Source organism: Trachemys scripta, chromosome 2, assembly GCF_013100865.1.
Source record: "Trachemys scripta elegans isolate TJP31775 chromosome 2, CAS_Tse_1.0, whole genome shotgun sequence".
Classification (NCBI taxonomy): domain Eukaryota; kingdom Metazoa; phylum Chordata; order Testudines; family Emydidae; genus Trachemys; species Trachemys scripta.
Window position 1 is genome coordinate 254561041 of NC_048299.1, and position 15928 is coordinate 254576968.

The 15928-nt window shown below is 41.3% G+C and overlaps 1 protein-coding gene across 1 annotated transcript in view; it reads right to left on the minus strand.

Annotated features, from left to right (window-relative positions):
* The window catches only part of CSMD3 (CUB and Sushi multiple domains 3), a 1107808-nt gene that overhangs the window by 414097 nt on the left and 677783 nt on the right, over nucleotides 1–15928 (minus strand). Inside the window, exon 17 of the mRNA XM_034759587.1 lies at nucleotides 1979–2117. Within this exon, the coding sequence (XP_034615478.1) occupies nucleotides 1979–2117 (139 nt within the window). The remainder of the gene's footprint in view (nucleotides 1–1978; nucleotides 2118–15928) is intronic.

A 15928-nucleotide genomic window follows, 5' to 3' on the forward strand; every position in this document is an offset into this window, starting at 1 on the left:
CTCCGATTAAACAAATTGCTTGCCATTATATGATACTAAGCAGAGGCTTAATTCACAAAGAAAGTAAGGCAAGCTCAGAGTCACAAGACATAATTTTTTAGATGCTTAGAAAATCTGCGGGATTTACAAAATTTAAGTCTGGCATCTAGACACCCTATACAATGAATGGGGAGATATAGGCATCTTAGACTGGGATTTACAAAAGCCAGCATGCTAGGCAGCTCCTTGCTTAAACTAGTCTATAGACAATGCCAAGCTGACAATCATGTGCTAAGCCTCACACCTCTCTCAGAGACAGGGAGCTCCCTACACTTGGGATTCTCAGCTGTAAATCCTCTCTTGGTGTTAAACACCTATTTTTAGTCCAGTGGTTAGTGTACCTGGGATGTGTGAGGCCCCACTTCAATCTTCCATTTAAGAATAGATTTGAACTAGCATCTGCCACCCCTCAGATGAGGGCCCTAGTCACTGGGCTATAGGACATTCTGATTGGGGGTGGGGGAGGCTCCCTCAGTCTCTCCTGCTGAAACTGTTCCATTGTGGATAAATACTTTTTAAAAACTTATTGTGGGATTAGATGGCTAAAGTGGCAGTTAGGGACCTAAATCCTTTTGTGACTCCAGCCCCATGTATTTTAATTGGATGGCCAAGCTGTATCATGTAAATCATCATAAAACTATTTACAGGATATTGTGCCTTATAAATTCAAACATTCCCACAAATTGTTCTTTATTATCAGCTTACCAATTAGGTTATTTAAGATTAATATTTACAGAAAGAGTATAGCACCCACTTGCAGAGTCCACACCAATTTGACAAAATGTAGTAGAGTTAATGGTATTTTTTGTGAATTAAAGCTTATTTTTGCTTTATTTTAATGCAATTTTTTACAAAAGGCAGCAACAATTTACCAGCAGCTTCTTTTCCTCTTATGGGAAGAGGATGGAAGCAATGGATGTAAAGTACTAGCTCTGCTTTTCCCACCTGTCAACATATGGAATTCCATGTTCCTCAGAGGGCTATATCTCTGGGATCTGGGAGAACCAGTAATGCAGAAGGAACTGACCTCTGTGTGGGAGCATGGAAATCCATGCTCACAGAGGTATCTTCTGTGCATGGATACATGATTATCTGACCTAGTAGTTTTATTTATGATTATCACAGTGGGGGAAATCCTGTCCCCGCTGAGTTCAGAGGAATCAGGATTTCACCCTGGATCTTGATTGGAAAGTTTAGAAACTGAAAACCTAAAGGTTGGGCTCATATTCAGACATGAAATAGGTTCTTTGGTTTGAAAAGTGTTGTATTTCAGCATGATATTCTTCTCTTGAGGGAAGTAACTATGTAAAATTTTAAATAATTTTGCTAATAAATAATTTATAAGTTCTACGCTCAGGCTTCCTTAAGGTTTTCCTTATTAAACAGATCTTTGGTATGGCAGAGTCCAACTTCTTCATACCAATACTGTCAAGCAACAACAAGATTATTTTAGATTAAATTTAACAGGACCCATGAACGCAGACTTTGCTTGATGTGTATCCCATTACAGGATCAGTATTTTAGAAACAATTAAACCATAACTGGAGGCATTTTACTATATAAATAAAACAAAATTAATAAAACATCCCTATAAAATAAAAGGTCCATGCATAGCTCAACAGTAGTAACATGTTACAGCAAAAAAATTACATTTTTAGGTACATGAAAAGTTTAAATTGGGGCAGACAGGCTAAAATTAACAACAAAAAGAGGGATTTCCAAAAGGTGTGCAGTGACTGAGGAGCACAATTCCCATTAAAAGCCAACTGAATTTATGCTCTAAAGGCACTTTGTTGATTTTGGAAATCCCACCCAATAAGGCAAAATCCCCAACTACTCCAATCAAACTGTAAATGAACTTTATGACACAGTAAATAACTCCTGGTTATGGGTAAAATTGGAAAAAAATATATCAAATAAGAAAAACATTTGTCAAGACCTTTCAAACGTAATTTTGATAGAGTGTCCTGGTTCAGCTTCAATCACCCACTCACAATTCAAGGAGTCTTTATAGTATCCAGGCCAGCCTGGAGAGAGGATTACTCCACTGGGAGATGAAAAATGCCCACCACATGGAGCTAAAAACAAAATGATAGAGAGAATAGAATAATGGAGATTTTACAGGTTGTAGATTAACATCTCACCATTATTAAAAGACAATGCACACTGCTTTCTAAAGTTATTATTATTATAGCAAGATATTTAAGGTTCCCCACCCCCCGCAATATCCTAGGCCCCAAGACTACAGTGAACTTTGTAAGGCATGTGGGGCCACCCACACAGAGCTCAAAGCCTAAAAAAAACCCCAAAATCAGATATATGCTGTAAACATTGACAATGATTATTACATTTTAGTATAATAAATACAATCTATCATCCTATAGACAAGAACAAAAAATCAGAAAGCACTACTTTTAAATATATCTTATTAGCTAGACCTTATTAATATAACAATAGATTTTGAAAAGGATATAGAGAAGCTTGGATTGAGTCCTTAAAATATCTGATCTGGACATGGTAGGACCTGCTGAATATCAATTCCAGCTGACACTTGACCTGCTGTGAAACTTGAGCAAGTCGCTTGATTTTTCTGTAGAGCTAATTCCCCATGTGTAAAAGGGGGATACTTACCAACCTCATGGGGATGTTATAAAGAGTAGCTAAGGATTTGTAAAGCATTTTGTACATGTAAATATAAGTATTATTATTCTCAGATACAACTGAGTGCATGTGGTTTAAGAAAAAAAAGCTACATTAGAATCAACATAATTCAAATTGAGAGTTTATAATTAAGGCTTTACAGTGGCTTGATGACATTTCAATCATGGCAATGATCTAGCTATTAATTATAAAGTTTAAATTACAGTTCACCATACTTACCGAACAAATGTCCATGAGTAGCACATATAAAAACAGTAATATTAATTAACAGTCGGGGTCAATCTTCAAAAAGGAACTTCCAAGGCTGACAGAACATTGAATTATATCATCATCTTTGATTCCACAGATGTGAAAGCTACTTCCTAACCCCATTTTAAGTCTATGAAATGCTACAGCAGTGGAAATCACAGTGCTAATTCTGTTAGGCATGTTATGCCTGCTCTCTTCCTATGACAGGAGCTAGATACCGCCAACATCTTAGCACAGCAATGAGCTTTATTAGCTAGTCAGAGAAAAAAAATATAAAGAGGCTATGCTCAAAATCTCCAGTGCTTTTCTGGCCCAGAGTTCCATTCTCGCAATCAACCAGAGAAAAGGAGGAGAAAAGAAGCTAGACAGCTATGAATGGCCGGTGCTCCTTGGAAAAATAAACATTACACAGAATGTTCATATACTTCTTATAGTGAAGCCTTATGGTTCTGAAATGACTGTAATTGTGGTGTTTACCCATAACTAGATCAGGAAGAAACAAAATATCATACAAGAAAGGCAGCTTTTAAGATTTTTTCCCCAACCATCACTGGAAGCAGATGTGCCAGAAATGTCCCTACAACAGTGGTCCCCAAACTATGGGGCGCACCTCCCTAGGGGGCATAGAGGAAGATTTGGGGGGAGCATGCAGTGGGACCTAGGCCAGTCCTCATGGGGACGGGGATGGAATAGCGCCCAGCCCCTCTCTGGCCCCAGCCCAGCTATGGCCCCAACCGCAGCTCCGCTCCGCCCCCTGCTCCGGCCCAAGCAACAGCTTCGATCCGCTCCCTGCTCCACACCCAGCTCAGCTCTACCCTCATTCCCTCTCTGCCCCCAGGCCAGCTCTGCCTCTAGCCCGAGCTCCTCCCCCATCTCTAGTTCATCCCTCAGCTGTGCCTTCAGCCCAAGCTCCTCTGCTGAGCCAACTGTGCAGTAATGGAGGATAGGCATGGACAGATTCCATTACTGGGAAGGGCGGGCATGACAGGAGAAGTTTGGGAACCACTGTCCTAGAAAGTCTGTTCAGTTTCAGAGAATTCAAAGATTCATCTAGTTTATGCATCTCATACAAATCCAAAACCTTTGGTTACTTAATTGTCCAACCCTGATCTGTATATCTTCTGAGAGGCACAATCAAGTTTCTCTCCCTGACACCAAAATTAAAAAAGAATGGCCGAAGGAATCAGTGGGAGAAAAAAAAACCCAGAGCAAGAAACAAATGCAGGAAGATCTCTCCACCTCACCAGTCCACTAGTATCCTAAAGGCCTTAAATGAGATCATCTTCCCCTATATACTTCTGGGGAGAAAAACCACTGCTGCAGAGCTGTTGCGTGCTTTTTTATTATTATTTGTTTTGTGGGAAGCTAATATTCTCTCTATATAGAAATTAATTCAGTGAAATTTCTAAAATCCTAGACAAGTTGTAATTCTATTACTAGCAATATTAACATTTTAGAAATAGATAAAAATAACTATGTCATTCCAGCACTTCAGAATGGGTACTGTAATGCTAGGACAGTTTATGAATTATATGCATATACAATGTGGTGAACCAAGCATGTATTATGCACCTGTTTTACCTTTTAGAAACAATATTAATGAAGCAAAATATGCCTTGCTCTGCAGAAAACATGGTCAAAGAGGCAACTGATCTCTAAGTATTTCTCTCCTTAAAGTAACAGGCTGAGATTTTTATTTTTCTTTATTATAATGCTGCATTTTCAAGGAAGTTATTTTAGTTCCTTACTCCAGGGATGAAATTTCTCTTACAGAGACTGAAAAGCTTGGTAGCCTTGAGTGAACCCAGCCACTGATTAGGTAGCACTTGCTGCAGGGTTGGGCCTTTTTTTTTTTCATTATTTTAAATTAAAATGGATTAACCAGAGGCCAAAGTACTGTACAAGTGGCTGTTAGCATGACAGTGTAGGCAGCTGTACCTGGTTCTTTGTTGTGTGTTGTTTTGCTGAGCAGTGATTTTATGACCTTTGAAGGTTAAATCTAAGCCCTCCTTGCTCGGAACATGAGACCTTGAAAGGTAAAGGCCACTGCAGAGAAAATGAGGGTGAGGTGGGGGATAATAATGTAGGAGCAGATTGTCACTGGCCCTAACAGAGCTACACAGACATGTAACGTCACCCAGTCCATGTGCAACCACATTAGAGTTACTTGTATTGCAGTTGTGAGTCCCCTCTGGAGTGTAGCCTTTGTCTACTGCTGTTCCACCCACCCCATGTGATGCCCACCATGCCAGGGATTGACCGTATGAGGATTAGATTCACAAGAGGAATTATGTGTTGAGGCACCTAAATTTTTAGGCACTCTGCTGCCTACTGGAATTCAGAATCCTGAGTTAGATATCCAGTCTCCCAATACAATGTATTGGGGGAATTAGGCATCTAAAAAAAAAAAAAAGATTCACATTGAGCAGAGAGTCACGTAAACTAGCCTGCAGGAATATCAAGGAGAGAGAAGTAGTCTAAGTGGAACTCCTCAAGGGAAGTTTGGAACCTAACTCCAGGTCTATGGTAGATGCCTATCTCTGCTCAGGATTAGCAGCCAAGAACCCACTCCTGGAGTTAGACGACTAAGCCAGGCCAGCCCTTTCTCATAAAACAAAACAAAACAAAACAAAGGAGGAGGTAACAATGGTGATGCCACCCTTGTATCCAGTCTCCCAGTGACTAGAGCACTCACCCAGAACTTTGGAGATCTTGTTGAAATCCCTCCTCTGCCTGATTCAGAGCAGGGACTTGAACCTGGGTTGGCAATACCCCAGCTAATGGCTCTAATCATCTGCCTAATTAGGTATAAGGGAGGCACAACCAGTACCACCTTGCTGTCACGTGTGTTTTGTGAGTGGCTCAGTTCGGTAGGTATGCTATTAGATGATCTGCATCCTTTGGCCAGCATTCCTCAGCACACAGGATTTACACCAGCACAGGGGCCATATGCAGTCTCTTTCCTGTCTGTTCCAGCAGACAATGGGTTACTCACCAGCTTCCAGCAGCCACAACAATAGTCTTCAAGATGCAGAAGGAGGCTAGTAAGGGACAGAGGATCTGCACCGGTGTGTGTGGGGTGTCTGCCCCACTGCAGGGGCAGTACCTCTGCACTCCACTACTTGTAGGCTCTGCCTAGTGTTTGAGGAGGAGTCCCCGTAGGAACAAATTCCATGCTGATGCCACCACCCTCTCTGCTTGGGGGGGGAGGGTGATGGGGAGTCTGAGGGTTGCATGGACGGGGGCCACTGGAGTTGCCAGGACCCAAAGCAATGTAGCCCTGGTCAGGCCTGCAACCATGGCCTCCTCTCCCCCATCCCTGCACTTGTTGGCAGGGGGAAGCCCAGGGGCCACAGAATAGCCCTGCTGGAGCTGGGTTTGTTGCCATGCCCCCCTCTACTCTCCCTGCTCAAAGGGGAGGGGGTAGAGGTCGGGTGGTGCTGCTATGGCTGCTGGGGAGGGTCCTGGCTCTGTCTTCCTGGGCTGCCCTGCCCTGCCAGAAACAGCTCTAGGAAAACGGCTCTTCCCCATCCTTTGCCCCACAAACTCTTGAACTGGTTGGCAGCCTTTTGCATTTATGCAAGTATATTTTGTAAGAGAAGCCCTGAGAGGTGTATTTCTTTCCTCAAGTATGAGGATTTCATAGTGAGGACTTATGCTACATATGGTGGGGTAGAAGGGTTAAGATATAACAGAGGATTTAAATAGATGGTGGCAGAGGCACCTGGAATAAAATAGACCAGGAACTTTGGCTGGACGTATGACTCCTTATCATGCCGTCCAGCTGGCATTCACAGACAGTGGGTTGCTAGTGACAAAACCTCGTTTTCAAAATATGCATACGAAAGTCAATGTGTACTTTGAATTGATGATAGGAAATGTTGTTGTTTTTTTTGTACCAAAGGCAGGTATAAGTACGGGGGGGGGGGGGGGGGGGGGGGGTTGGGGGGAGGGGGTCAGCATTGCGTACTCTCCTATTATGGGGGTGAAGGGCAGTTCCAACAGGGCTGTGGGAAAGGGAATCTGCAAGGTCCCAGTTCTTCAAGAGATGCTACACAGGGAGGCAGTAACCACAGAAAAGGCTCTTTCACCAATTAAGATACAGGGTTATGGAATTTATTACTGGACTACTCCATGGGGAAAAAAGCCATACTTTATTTATTAAATGGATTTTTGGACTCTTTTCAAATCCCACATGAGGGTGTGAGGTTCAGCTCTTGGACTGAGAACCTGAAGTTCTCTAAAGGCTTCAAGCATAGAAAAAGGGCAAAGGTTACCTGGGAGATGGCAGTAGGGAGAGTAGCAAATCCCTTCCCATACATTCCAGTGCCAGAACTGCATGTGTCCCCTGGGTGTGGTACCAAAGAAGGCGAAGGGAGAATATGAGCTTATCCATCACCAGTCCGACCCCCAGGGCTCATCAGTAAAATGATTATATTGACCCCAGCTGTGTTCGGTGAGATACTCATCACTTGATGCTGCAGTAGCAATGGTTAGGGAGTGTAGCCCAGGAGCGATGTTGGCAAACTTTGACATCAATTGCATTCCACTTGCTTCCAGTGAATCCCAGGGACATTAACTTGCTTGGATTTCAGTTTAAAGGCCACTATTGTTTGATAAACCATGCTCAGTGTCATGTACCACTTTGGAAAGATGCAGCTCCATGTTGGACTAGGTGGTAGAGAACTGTGTGATATCGGTCAGTCTGATGACAATCTTGATGTTTTCTTATTTGCAGGAAGATTAGGAACAAGCAACTGTGAGTACATACTTCAGGAATTTCAGAACCTAGCCAAGTGCCCTGGGCTTCCCTTCACCACAGAAAAAACAGACAGCTCTACCCAAAGTTTAATATACCTAGACATTGAACTGGACCTAGTTCAGGGTTTCTAGGTTGCCTACAGAGAAGTTGGAATTGGCCAGGCCACTGATAGGAGATCTTAAAATGGCAAAGAAAATAACTTTAAAGGAACTACAGGTGGTCATGGGGCACCTAAACTTGGCATGCCAGGTGGTGGCTCCTAGCAGGCATTTTGTGCTCATCTGGCATCTGTCTCCTCTAGAACGAAACCCCCACTATTTTATCAGATTAACCGCGGAAATGAAGGAAATCTTAGAAGTGTTGGAAAGATTCCTGAAAGGGTTAAATGGAGTTTCAATATGTGTTCAGACTCGTTTCTCAATATTGAGTTGCAGAAACAATCCAATGCCTCAGGAGCTATAGGTTTTGGTATCTACTTTCAAGGTGAGTGGTGTGCACAGAGGTAGCCAGAAGCTGGGTGGCTCAGGATACTACAGGGGACATCACCTTATTCTAGGTTCTCCCCCCACCCATACTGGTGGCAGTCACTAGTTGGGGAGAAAACATTCAGAACAAAAAAGGCTGTTTCTGGTGTGACAACCCAATCTATTCTCCATATTGTAAACAGACAGTTGGCTAAGACTGCTCAAGTGAGGGCCAGTGAGAGCCTTCCTTGTACACTGCCTGTAGTTTAACATCCTTGTTCATGAAGTGCATGTCCCGGAAGTGGATAATGATGTTGTCGATGCTCTTTCAATTTCAGGATGGCAGATTCTGAGAACTCATCCAGTTGGCCAGCAGAGATCCATGGCCAATGTCCCAAAAACTCTTGGACCTTGGTTCATGACAGCTGTGGGACTAGTCAAGTACTTGGTTCCCCTGCAGACTCTAAATTCCTACAAGGCCATCCAGTCACAGTTTGTAGGATTTAGGGCACAGGCAGGACTTCACTGTGGGTGACCTATACATACACACCAGGTGGCGCAATATGTGGTGCCACTGACTCTCTGTGGGTGGGACCCTCCACTATCTCTGGCCAACTAGTGGGCCAGTCCTCCTGGAGTAGGTTCGACGTATCCAGACCTGTGCAGGCATTTCATAGTACATAAACTCTTAGAAGGGTGTTCCAGGAGGAGTTGGTGCCAGAGGGATGTCAGGTTACCCATAACACTGGAAGCCCTGATAGAGCTGTCAAACACTCTGCTGAGGCTGTAGCTATGGGAGGGAGGCCATGTTATTTAAGGCGCCATTTGTTGTTGCCTTCCTTAGGGCTTTGAGAGTGAGTGAATTGGTGCCTATGGCAGCTGTGGACAGTTCCCAACATGCATTAAACATAAGAGATGTGCAATTATCTACAGGAGTAGTATCTCTGCAATTAAGGTACTCAAAGAAACCAGAAGGGAAGAGGGGCTTATGAGGTAGTGAAGGAATGTGAAGACAAGCGCTTGTGCCCTTTAAAAGCAATAAGAGCCTCACTAAAAATCCAGAGCCTGAAGCCAGGCCTGCTGCTCACACACGGTGATGGTAGCTTCCTGGCAAGGTACCAATTCAGCATGGTACCAAGAAAAACCTTGACCCATATAAATTCAGTACTCATTCCTTCCGTATCAGCACAGCGATAGCAGCAGCTGCACAGGGGTTTTTGCCTGCAGCAGGTACACGCTACAGGGCCCTGAAAATCAAGGTGTTTTAGGATTTGCATCTGTACCAATGAAAAGATACCAGGGAATGGCAAAATGTAACTAACCCAATGAGCTTGTTTGTTTCAGAAGCTATCCAGAGCATACGCAATGTTTGGATTTGTGCCCACAAGAGAACATCCAGAATGGCAGACAGATCTCAGCTTAGCTTTGAGCTGAAGCTGTTTGCATCCAGGAGAAGCATGCAGTGGGATCAGCTCATGTCACTTCTGCACTCACTGACAGGCAAGGGCTGGGAGGAGACCCAGCCCATGTGGACAAGGCTACAAAGAAAGTAAATAAGGGGGGTCACCAAGATATTCCTGGATAAGGGTTCAGTGATTACACATAGAGACATCCGATACAATCAGCTGGAGGTTGTCAGGGATGATGGCGTACACCTGTCAGATGGAGGTGCTGACATACGGCTACAGCATGTGCAGGCCTGGATTAAGCAGGTGCTCTGATACCAGGTGGCATGTTTGGAAGGGAAGCAACCACGCAAGTTGCTGGTGCCCCCTGTTGCCAGTTTCCTGAGAGGGTAAGAGACTAAAATGAACGGTTCCCAAAGTTAAAAGTCCTGGGATTTTGGTGTTGGTCCTTGGGGTCATGTGATAGGGTCAGACCTTGTGGCCCTTGTGGGCTGAGTTCCTTTTGGCCTATATGGGCCAAGGTCCCCACCCTACTGCACTCTCTGTGCCCCTCGTGGGGGTGGGAGAGAGAGTGCTACGACTCAGAGCTGAATCCTGGGGAGAGCTTACTTTGTGTTATAGGTTATGGTAAGGAACCCTGTAACCCTGATGCAAGTTTGAGTTATATAGTAAGGAGCCCTGTAACTTCTGCACTGGAACCAAGTAAATGCCTAGTATAGGAATGTATAAGTGATGGGCAGGTAGCACCTCTCCCCTGTGTTAAAGTGTAATAAAATTTGCAGACTGCCTCTTAATTCCATGCATATCTGTGCTGATTGTGCTGCTGGGTCCAAGTCAATGCCTGATTTGTGAATCCCATTGGGGCTCAGCTGAGTTAGGTGCCGAGCTGCTCAACACTGTCAGGACTTAGGCAGCTTTGTGCATGCAAAAATTTAGGTGTCTAGAGATTTTGCCAGTGGAAACTTATGTGCCTAGAGACTTTAGTCACCTACAGGAGTAGCTGGCCACAGAGGAGAGGTTTTGTGAATGCCAGTGGTGCCTAAATGTTGCACTGTAGGTGCTTGATGTAGCAGTTAGATGCCTCAGTTCTCCTTGTATCTCTACATCATGAATTAAAGAGCCAAGCTCTGTAGCTGGTGGCTGTAACAGACTCGCATTTAGAGCTGGTCAAGAAATATTTTTGTTTGTTTACAGAAAATGTCAACGTGTAGTTGGAAAAAATTAACACTGAATTTTTTTGATTTTTTTCCAACAAAAAGTTAAATGTTTTGATGAAAATCTTCATTCTGACAAAAACCCAATCTTCTGTTGTAAAAGAGCTTTGATGGAAACTTTTTTAACAATCTTTTTCACATCTTCTGTAGGTGAGGCACAAAGGGGGACACAAGACCTGCTGACCAGTGACTTGCACAACCAAGTAGACAAGCTTACACAAGCTCCCAGAACACATCAGCCAGAAGAACTCACTGAGTGCTATGGGGGAAGAAAGCTGTACCTTTTTTTCAGAACTACAGTAGATTATTTCATCCCAGAGCGAAAGACATGTAACTCTCTGGATCACGATCCCTTCCCTGTGCAGCCCCTTTTGCATAGTACACCTATGTGGCAGTGCACACTCAGGGCTGAGGACAAATGCTCACTATAGCCCTTAGGAAGCTCTTCAGTAATAAAACACCAGATTTACCTTATTTAATAAAAAAGTCAAAATAAGCCTATCCCAGTCCTTCTAGCGGTATTACATAAGTGATTGCTGAACTAATTATGTTAGGGGAATTTTGCCAGGAGAGCTGTGGAGGTGATCAAGCAACAATTAGCCTCACACTTATATGCCAATACCCTGGGGAAATCTGTGTATAATTCTGTATAGTTTGATTGCTAAGGGTTGGAAGCTTGCACTTTTACTAAAGTTAAAATGCAGCATAAACAGCCAGCCTCGGGGGTGTGGTGGGGGGAATTTACAAAGTCCTTAGGTAAATACAATTTGTTTAAGTAAATATTTAGTTAACTAATTTTTTTGTTTGTTCCAGTGAACATGTTCACATTATGCTTGGGGCCAACAGAACTATAAAGAAGTGATAGATTTACTGTTATATAGCAACCTTCTTGCTTAGTTGCTAATTAAGGTTTTGATCTAGCCAAAATTTGCTTCCATGAGCTTCAAAAGCTTCCTAAGATCTGCATCCTTAGGGGGTAATCATATTTTCTGAAGGAGAATCCCTTCACTTAAACTTTATACCTCATTACTTACTCTTTGTAGGTCACTTTCCTCGGCTGATTCTTCAAATAACCTTGTGAGATTTCACCATGCATGTTCAGGCAATATGGAGTGGGTTCCTACCATGCTATTGTCAACACCGAAAAAAATATCCTCTGCTCTGGCTTGACTGGCCTGCTCTTGAGGTCTACGATGGACATATATTATGCTATCATCTATCCGTTATGTCACAGTAAGGAGTTTAAATAGAGAGAAGAATAATCCAACACTGAAATGTGAACTTTGTAAAGTGAAGGGTGAGCTTTCCACCACCAAAATCAGTATCCACAACTTTTCTTGTTTGACCCAGAACACATTTATAAACAAATGTCCTTCTGGGCCAATCATATATACACGTTTAATCTCTTATTTTGTTTTTTTGCCGAATAAAGTTTTCACTGAGCAAAATGTAGCAAACAATGTTGTCATATGCTCTACAGCTTGCATGATTTGCTGAAAAATGCAGCAACTAAACCTGCCTCTTATTATCTACACATAAGCTAAAACGTATGACTTGTTAGTAGGAGGTTTCCATAGGCACTTCCAAAACAAAAGACAGGAAGTGGTTTGAGATAACTTGGGAACAGTATGGACATAACTAAAATGCTACTGTATTTATTCTAGATTTTAATTCAGGGTTCAATTTAATTTGTACTAAAGTCAATAGAAAGACTTCCACTGATTACATTGTGTGTTGGTCACAAGCCTAAGCTACTAAGGAAAACTTATAGTAAATTAATGCTCCAGTGAGCAATAATTAGTTACACCCATATACCAAGAAAACAAATGACCTATGAACAAATTAAGCTGTTTCACCTACAGTCTGGGGAGGAAATAAATAGATTATTACTCTTACTCCTATTTTTAATTACCGGAAAGCTCTCATATAATATGGTGATGGAGGTCATATTAGTACATAATTAGATAAGACAGACAGAAGTAAACTCATTAGCGGAAAAAAAGCTGCACCATACTGGGCCAAAATATTACTGTTTCAGTGAATATTTATGCAGCCAGTGCCATCCACAAAAGTGGAGAGCGCTACACTTCATTTTATACTGCCAAGGGATTGGAAAGTCTTGTTGCACATTTTTATAGGTCTTGGCTTTCTACTAAGATTCTGCCACATGTGTACCAATGCAGTGTTTTCCTTCTTCCTCCATGAGTGCCCAAGTTTCTGATATCTGTGCAGTGATTATTTCTATCCATGCTCCTTATAAGTTATATATTTTTCATGGTTAGATGACATGATACATATTAACTTACACAGCTCTGTTTTGTAAAAGTTTTTCAAAGATTCTTAATCTCTTCACTATAAAGGAGGCATATTGTTTTTTATAACACAAGAATTGGAGAGCATAAGGCATGATGCTTATGTTTATATTCTAATGTTCCTAAATAAATTGGGAAGTTCCCATGCTAAAATGATGAACTACAGTCAAAAAGACATTTTATGTTTTGAAGAACATAGGGCCCTGTCTTTTTCCTATGTCAATGACAAAGGTCCCAACTACAGCAGGATACAAACCCTAAACACTGTAATGTAATTAAATGTCCATATGTGTCTAACAAAGATAAAATAGTTTCTTGATGAGCAAGAGCATTTTGTAAATTCTGTACTAAGTTCAAAATTACATAGTTTTGAGAACTGTGCCTAAATAATTTTTAGTCTTTAATTTTCAATTATTACTGCATTGCAGTTTTACTCTTAGTGATAAATTAAAGATTTGACTCCTTATGGTTAGATCCTAAACCTTATGCTGCCTTCCTCTTTCTACTTTATCAGCCAATACAGTGTGTCATTTAAATGCCTAAGGACATCAACAATCAAAGGGTTAACACTATCTTGAATTTTTACTACATTTTAGTGCATATTACCAGGCATGCATATTCATAACACATATGGAGCCTATAAACTGAAAAATAAATCAACAAAAATAGGAACACCAGATGGTATTATCTTGAGTCAATGTATTACCATAGTAAGAATTCAACTTTGTCACACTTGTGCAAATCAGCATTTTCTCATTAAAAAAAAAAGTTTCTTGTAAATTTTAAATTCAAACTAAGGATTAGCTCTAAAACACACAGAGGATACCTATTGCTATATTTAGTATTTTTAGTACAATATGGTATAGTGTTGTATAGCTTTTAGTATAGTATTAGTATGGTATGGTTACATAAATTCAAAGTAATTTATTTTCATTTATTTTGGAAGCTGAGAATAATAAAGGCCTTTTAAAAAATTCTATTCTCTAGCTCTCTCTCTTCCTTGCATATGGCTCTTCCTGATGCCTGCAATGCATGATTCCATTTTTTTTTTTAATTTGAAATCCACTACTGTGTTCTGAACTCCAAGACCCAGGAGTCCTTCATATTCACATCTACAGAGAGGTACTAGGCTTATCTTCAAATGCTTAACTTTTAAAAATAAAACATTCTAGTCAATTCGCCAATGGGGTCATTTTTCCATCCTCCTTTATACTAAGTTTTAGGGCATGTTGCTTCTTTAAACCCCCTTTTGTAGCTGACTGACGTCTATTCCTGTCATCAGCCAGGTAACATTAAAATATTGGAAATATATTATAACTAGAGGCAGCCATCAGCCAAACATCTCATAGTCAAAGGAGAGCCCACATGAAATATCAAACAGGAGTCTCTGAACATGCTCTAAGAATCCCCACAAAGTCATTCCAAGTTATTTCCATGTATGGAAATTGTGGTGTATTGAAAACTGTTTTAAAACTGTAAGCTTTACATTTCAGGTTTTGTTTTTGTCCTGCTCCTGCTTGCAGCCTATGGGGAAGTATGTGTTCTGTGTTAAGAAGCAGACAGTCTGAAGACAGACAGCCTAGAGTAAAATGAGTTGATCTGTGCCTCTGCTTTAGGGAACAGACTGTTTTTTTTTCTCTCTTTTGGGGTTCCTCTGGTATTGTTTGGAATATAAAGAATATATATGCTGCAATCTTCCAGCAAGAGAAATTTATGTTTTTATCTAACTTCTCTATATGTGTGTGCCATGAATGTAACAGTACTCAAGAAACCATAAGCCAGGAACTCTCTATATATGGACATGAGGAAAGCCTAATGCTAACAGGTGCTCACAATTGGTACTTATTTGGGGACCAGATCTGACTGGTGATTCTATGCAGACTCCGTAGTTCATAACATCAGATTCTTTTTCAAGATATTATTTCTCCTTGGTATGGAGAAGCAGGGCAACCTCTCTGTACCACTTAAATCCTGCATATGAGCTATACAGGATGATCATATGTGGAGCTGCCACCCAGGTGTGCCAGCACAGCATCCAAAACACAGAAAGTGTCTCCACATGAGCTCCATGTAGACTGGCTGAAAGGGCTGTGATGCAGCATGGGGAGTATATGTTTACTTATATCTAGTGGTCCCAACCCTCTTCACAATGGGTGTGGTCAAACTGTAGTTGTTATTCTAGATTATACTGATTGGAATAGCAGACAGGTAGCTAAAGGGAAAAGGAGGGAGCCTAAAAGCAGGCTCTGATTTAGAAGTGGAATTGACTTCCTAACCATGCTACCCTTCACCTGGATAGATGTGACTTATTTGGGATTTAGCCAAGTGAAGTAGATTTCATCCTGTATGAAATAAAGATATGCATTTGAAGCGTTAATTGCACAGAACTGATTAATAATGAACACTGATTTTTTTTTTTTAAATAAAATAAAACTCTGGACAATTATATACACCATACCAGCTGCAATACTGGCTACAAAATTCTGCTTTATAAAGGTCCTCTTTTTGTGTGTTTTTTTTAAATCTATACCTTCACTTTTTAAAAATATATCTAATTCTCCAACTAGTACTCCTACCAATAGCAATCCTACCATCCAGAATTCAACTATATGTTCCAATTAGTGGCTAAAATTATCCTTTCATCAGTTTGCCTTGTGCATGGTTGGACATTTTGAGGTATTCCCAGATTAATTTAGCTTCTCGATATGACAGTGAATATTCCACTTTTAATTTTCATTGGAAATTTCATCCAGCTCCATTAACTACAAAGTAGATCAGTGTGGCATTATTGTTTTGGGTGTGATTAACATAATCCAAGAAC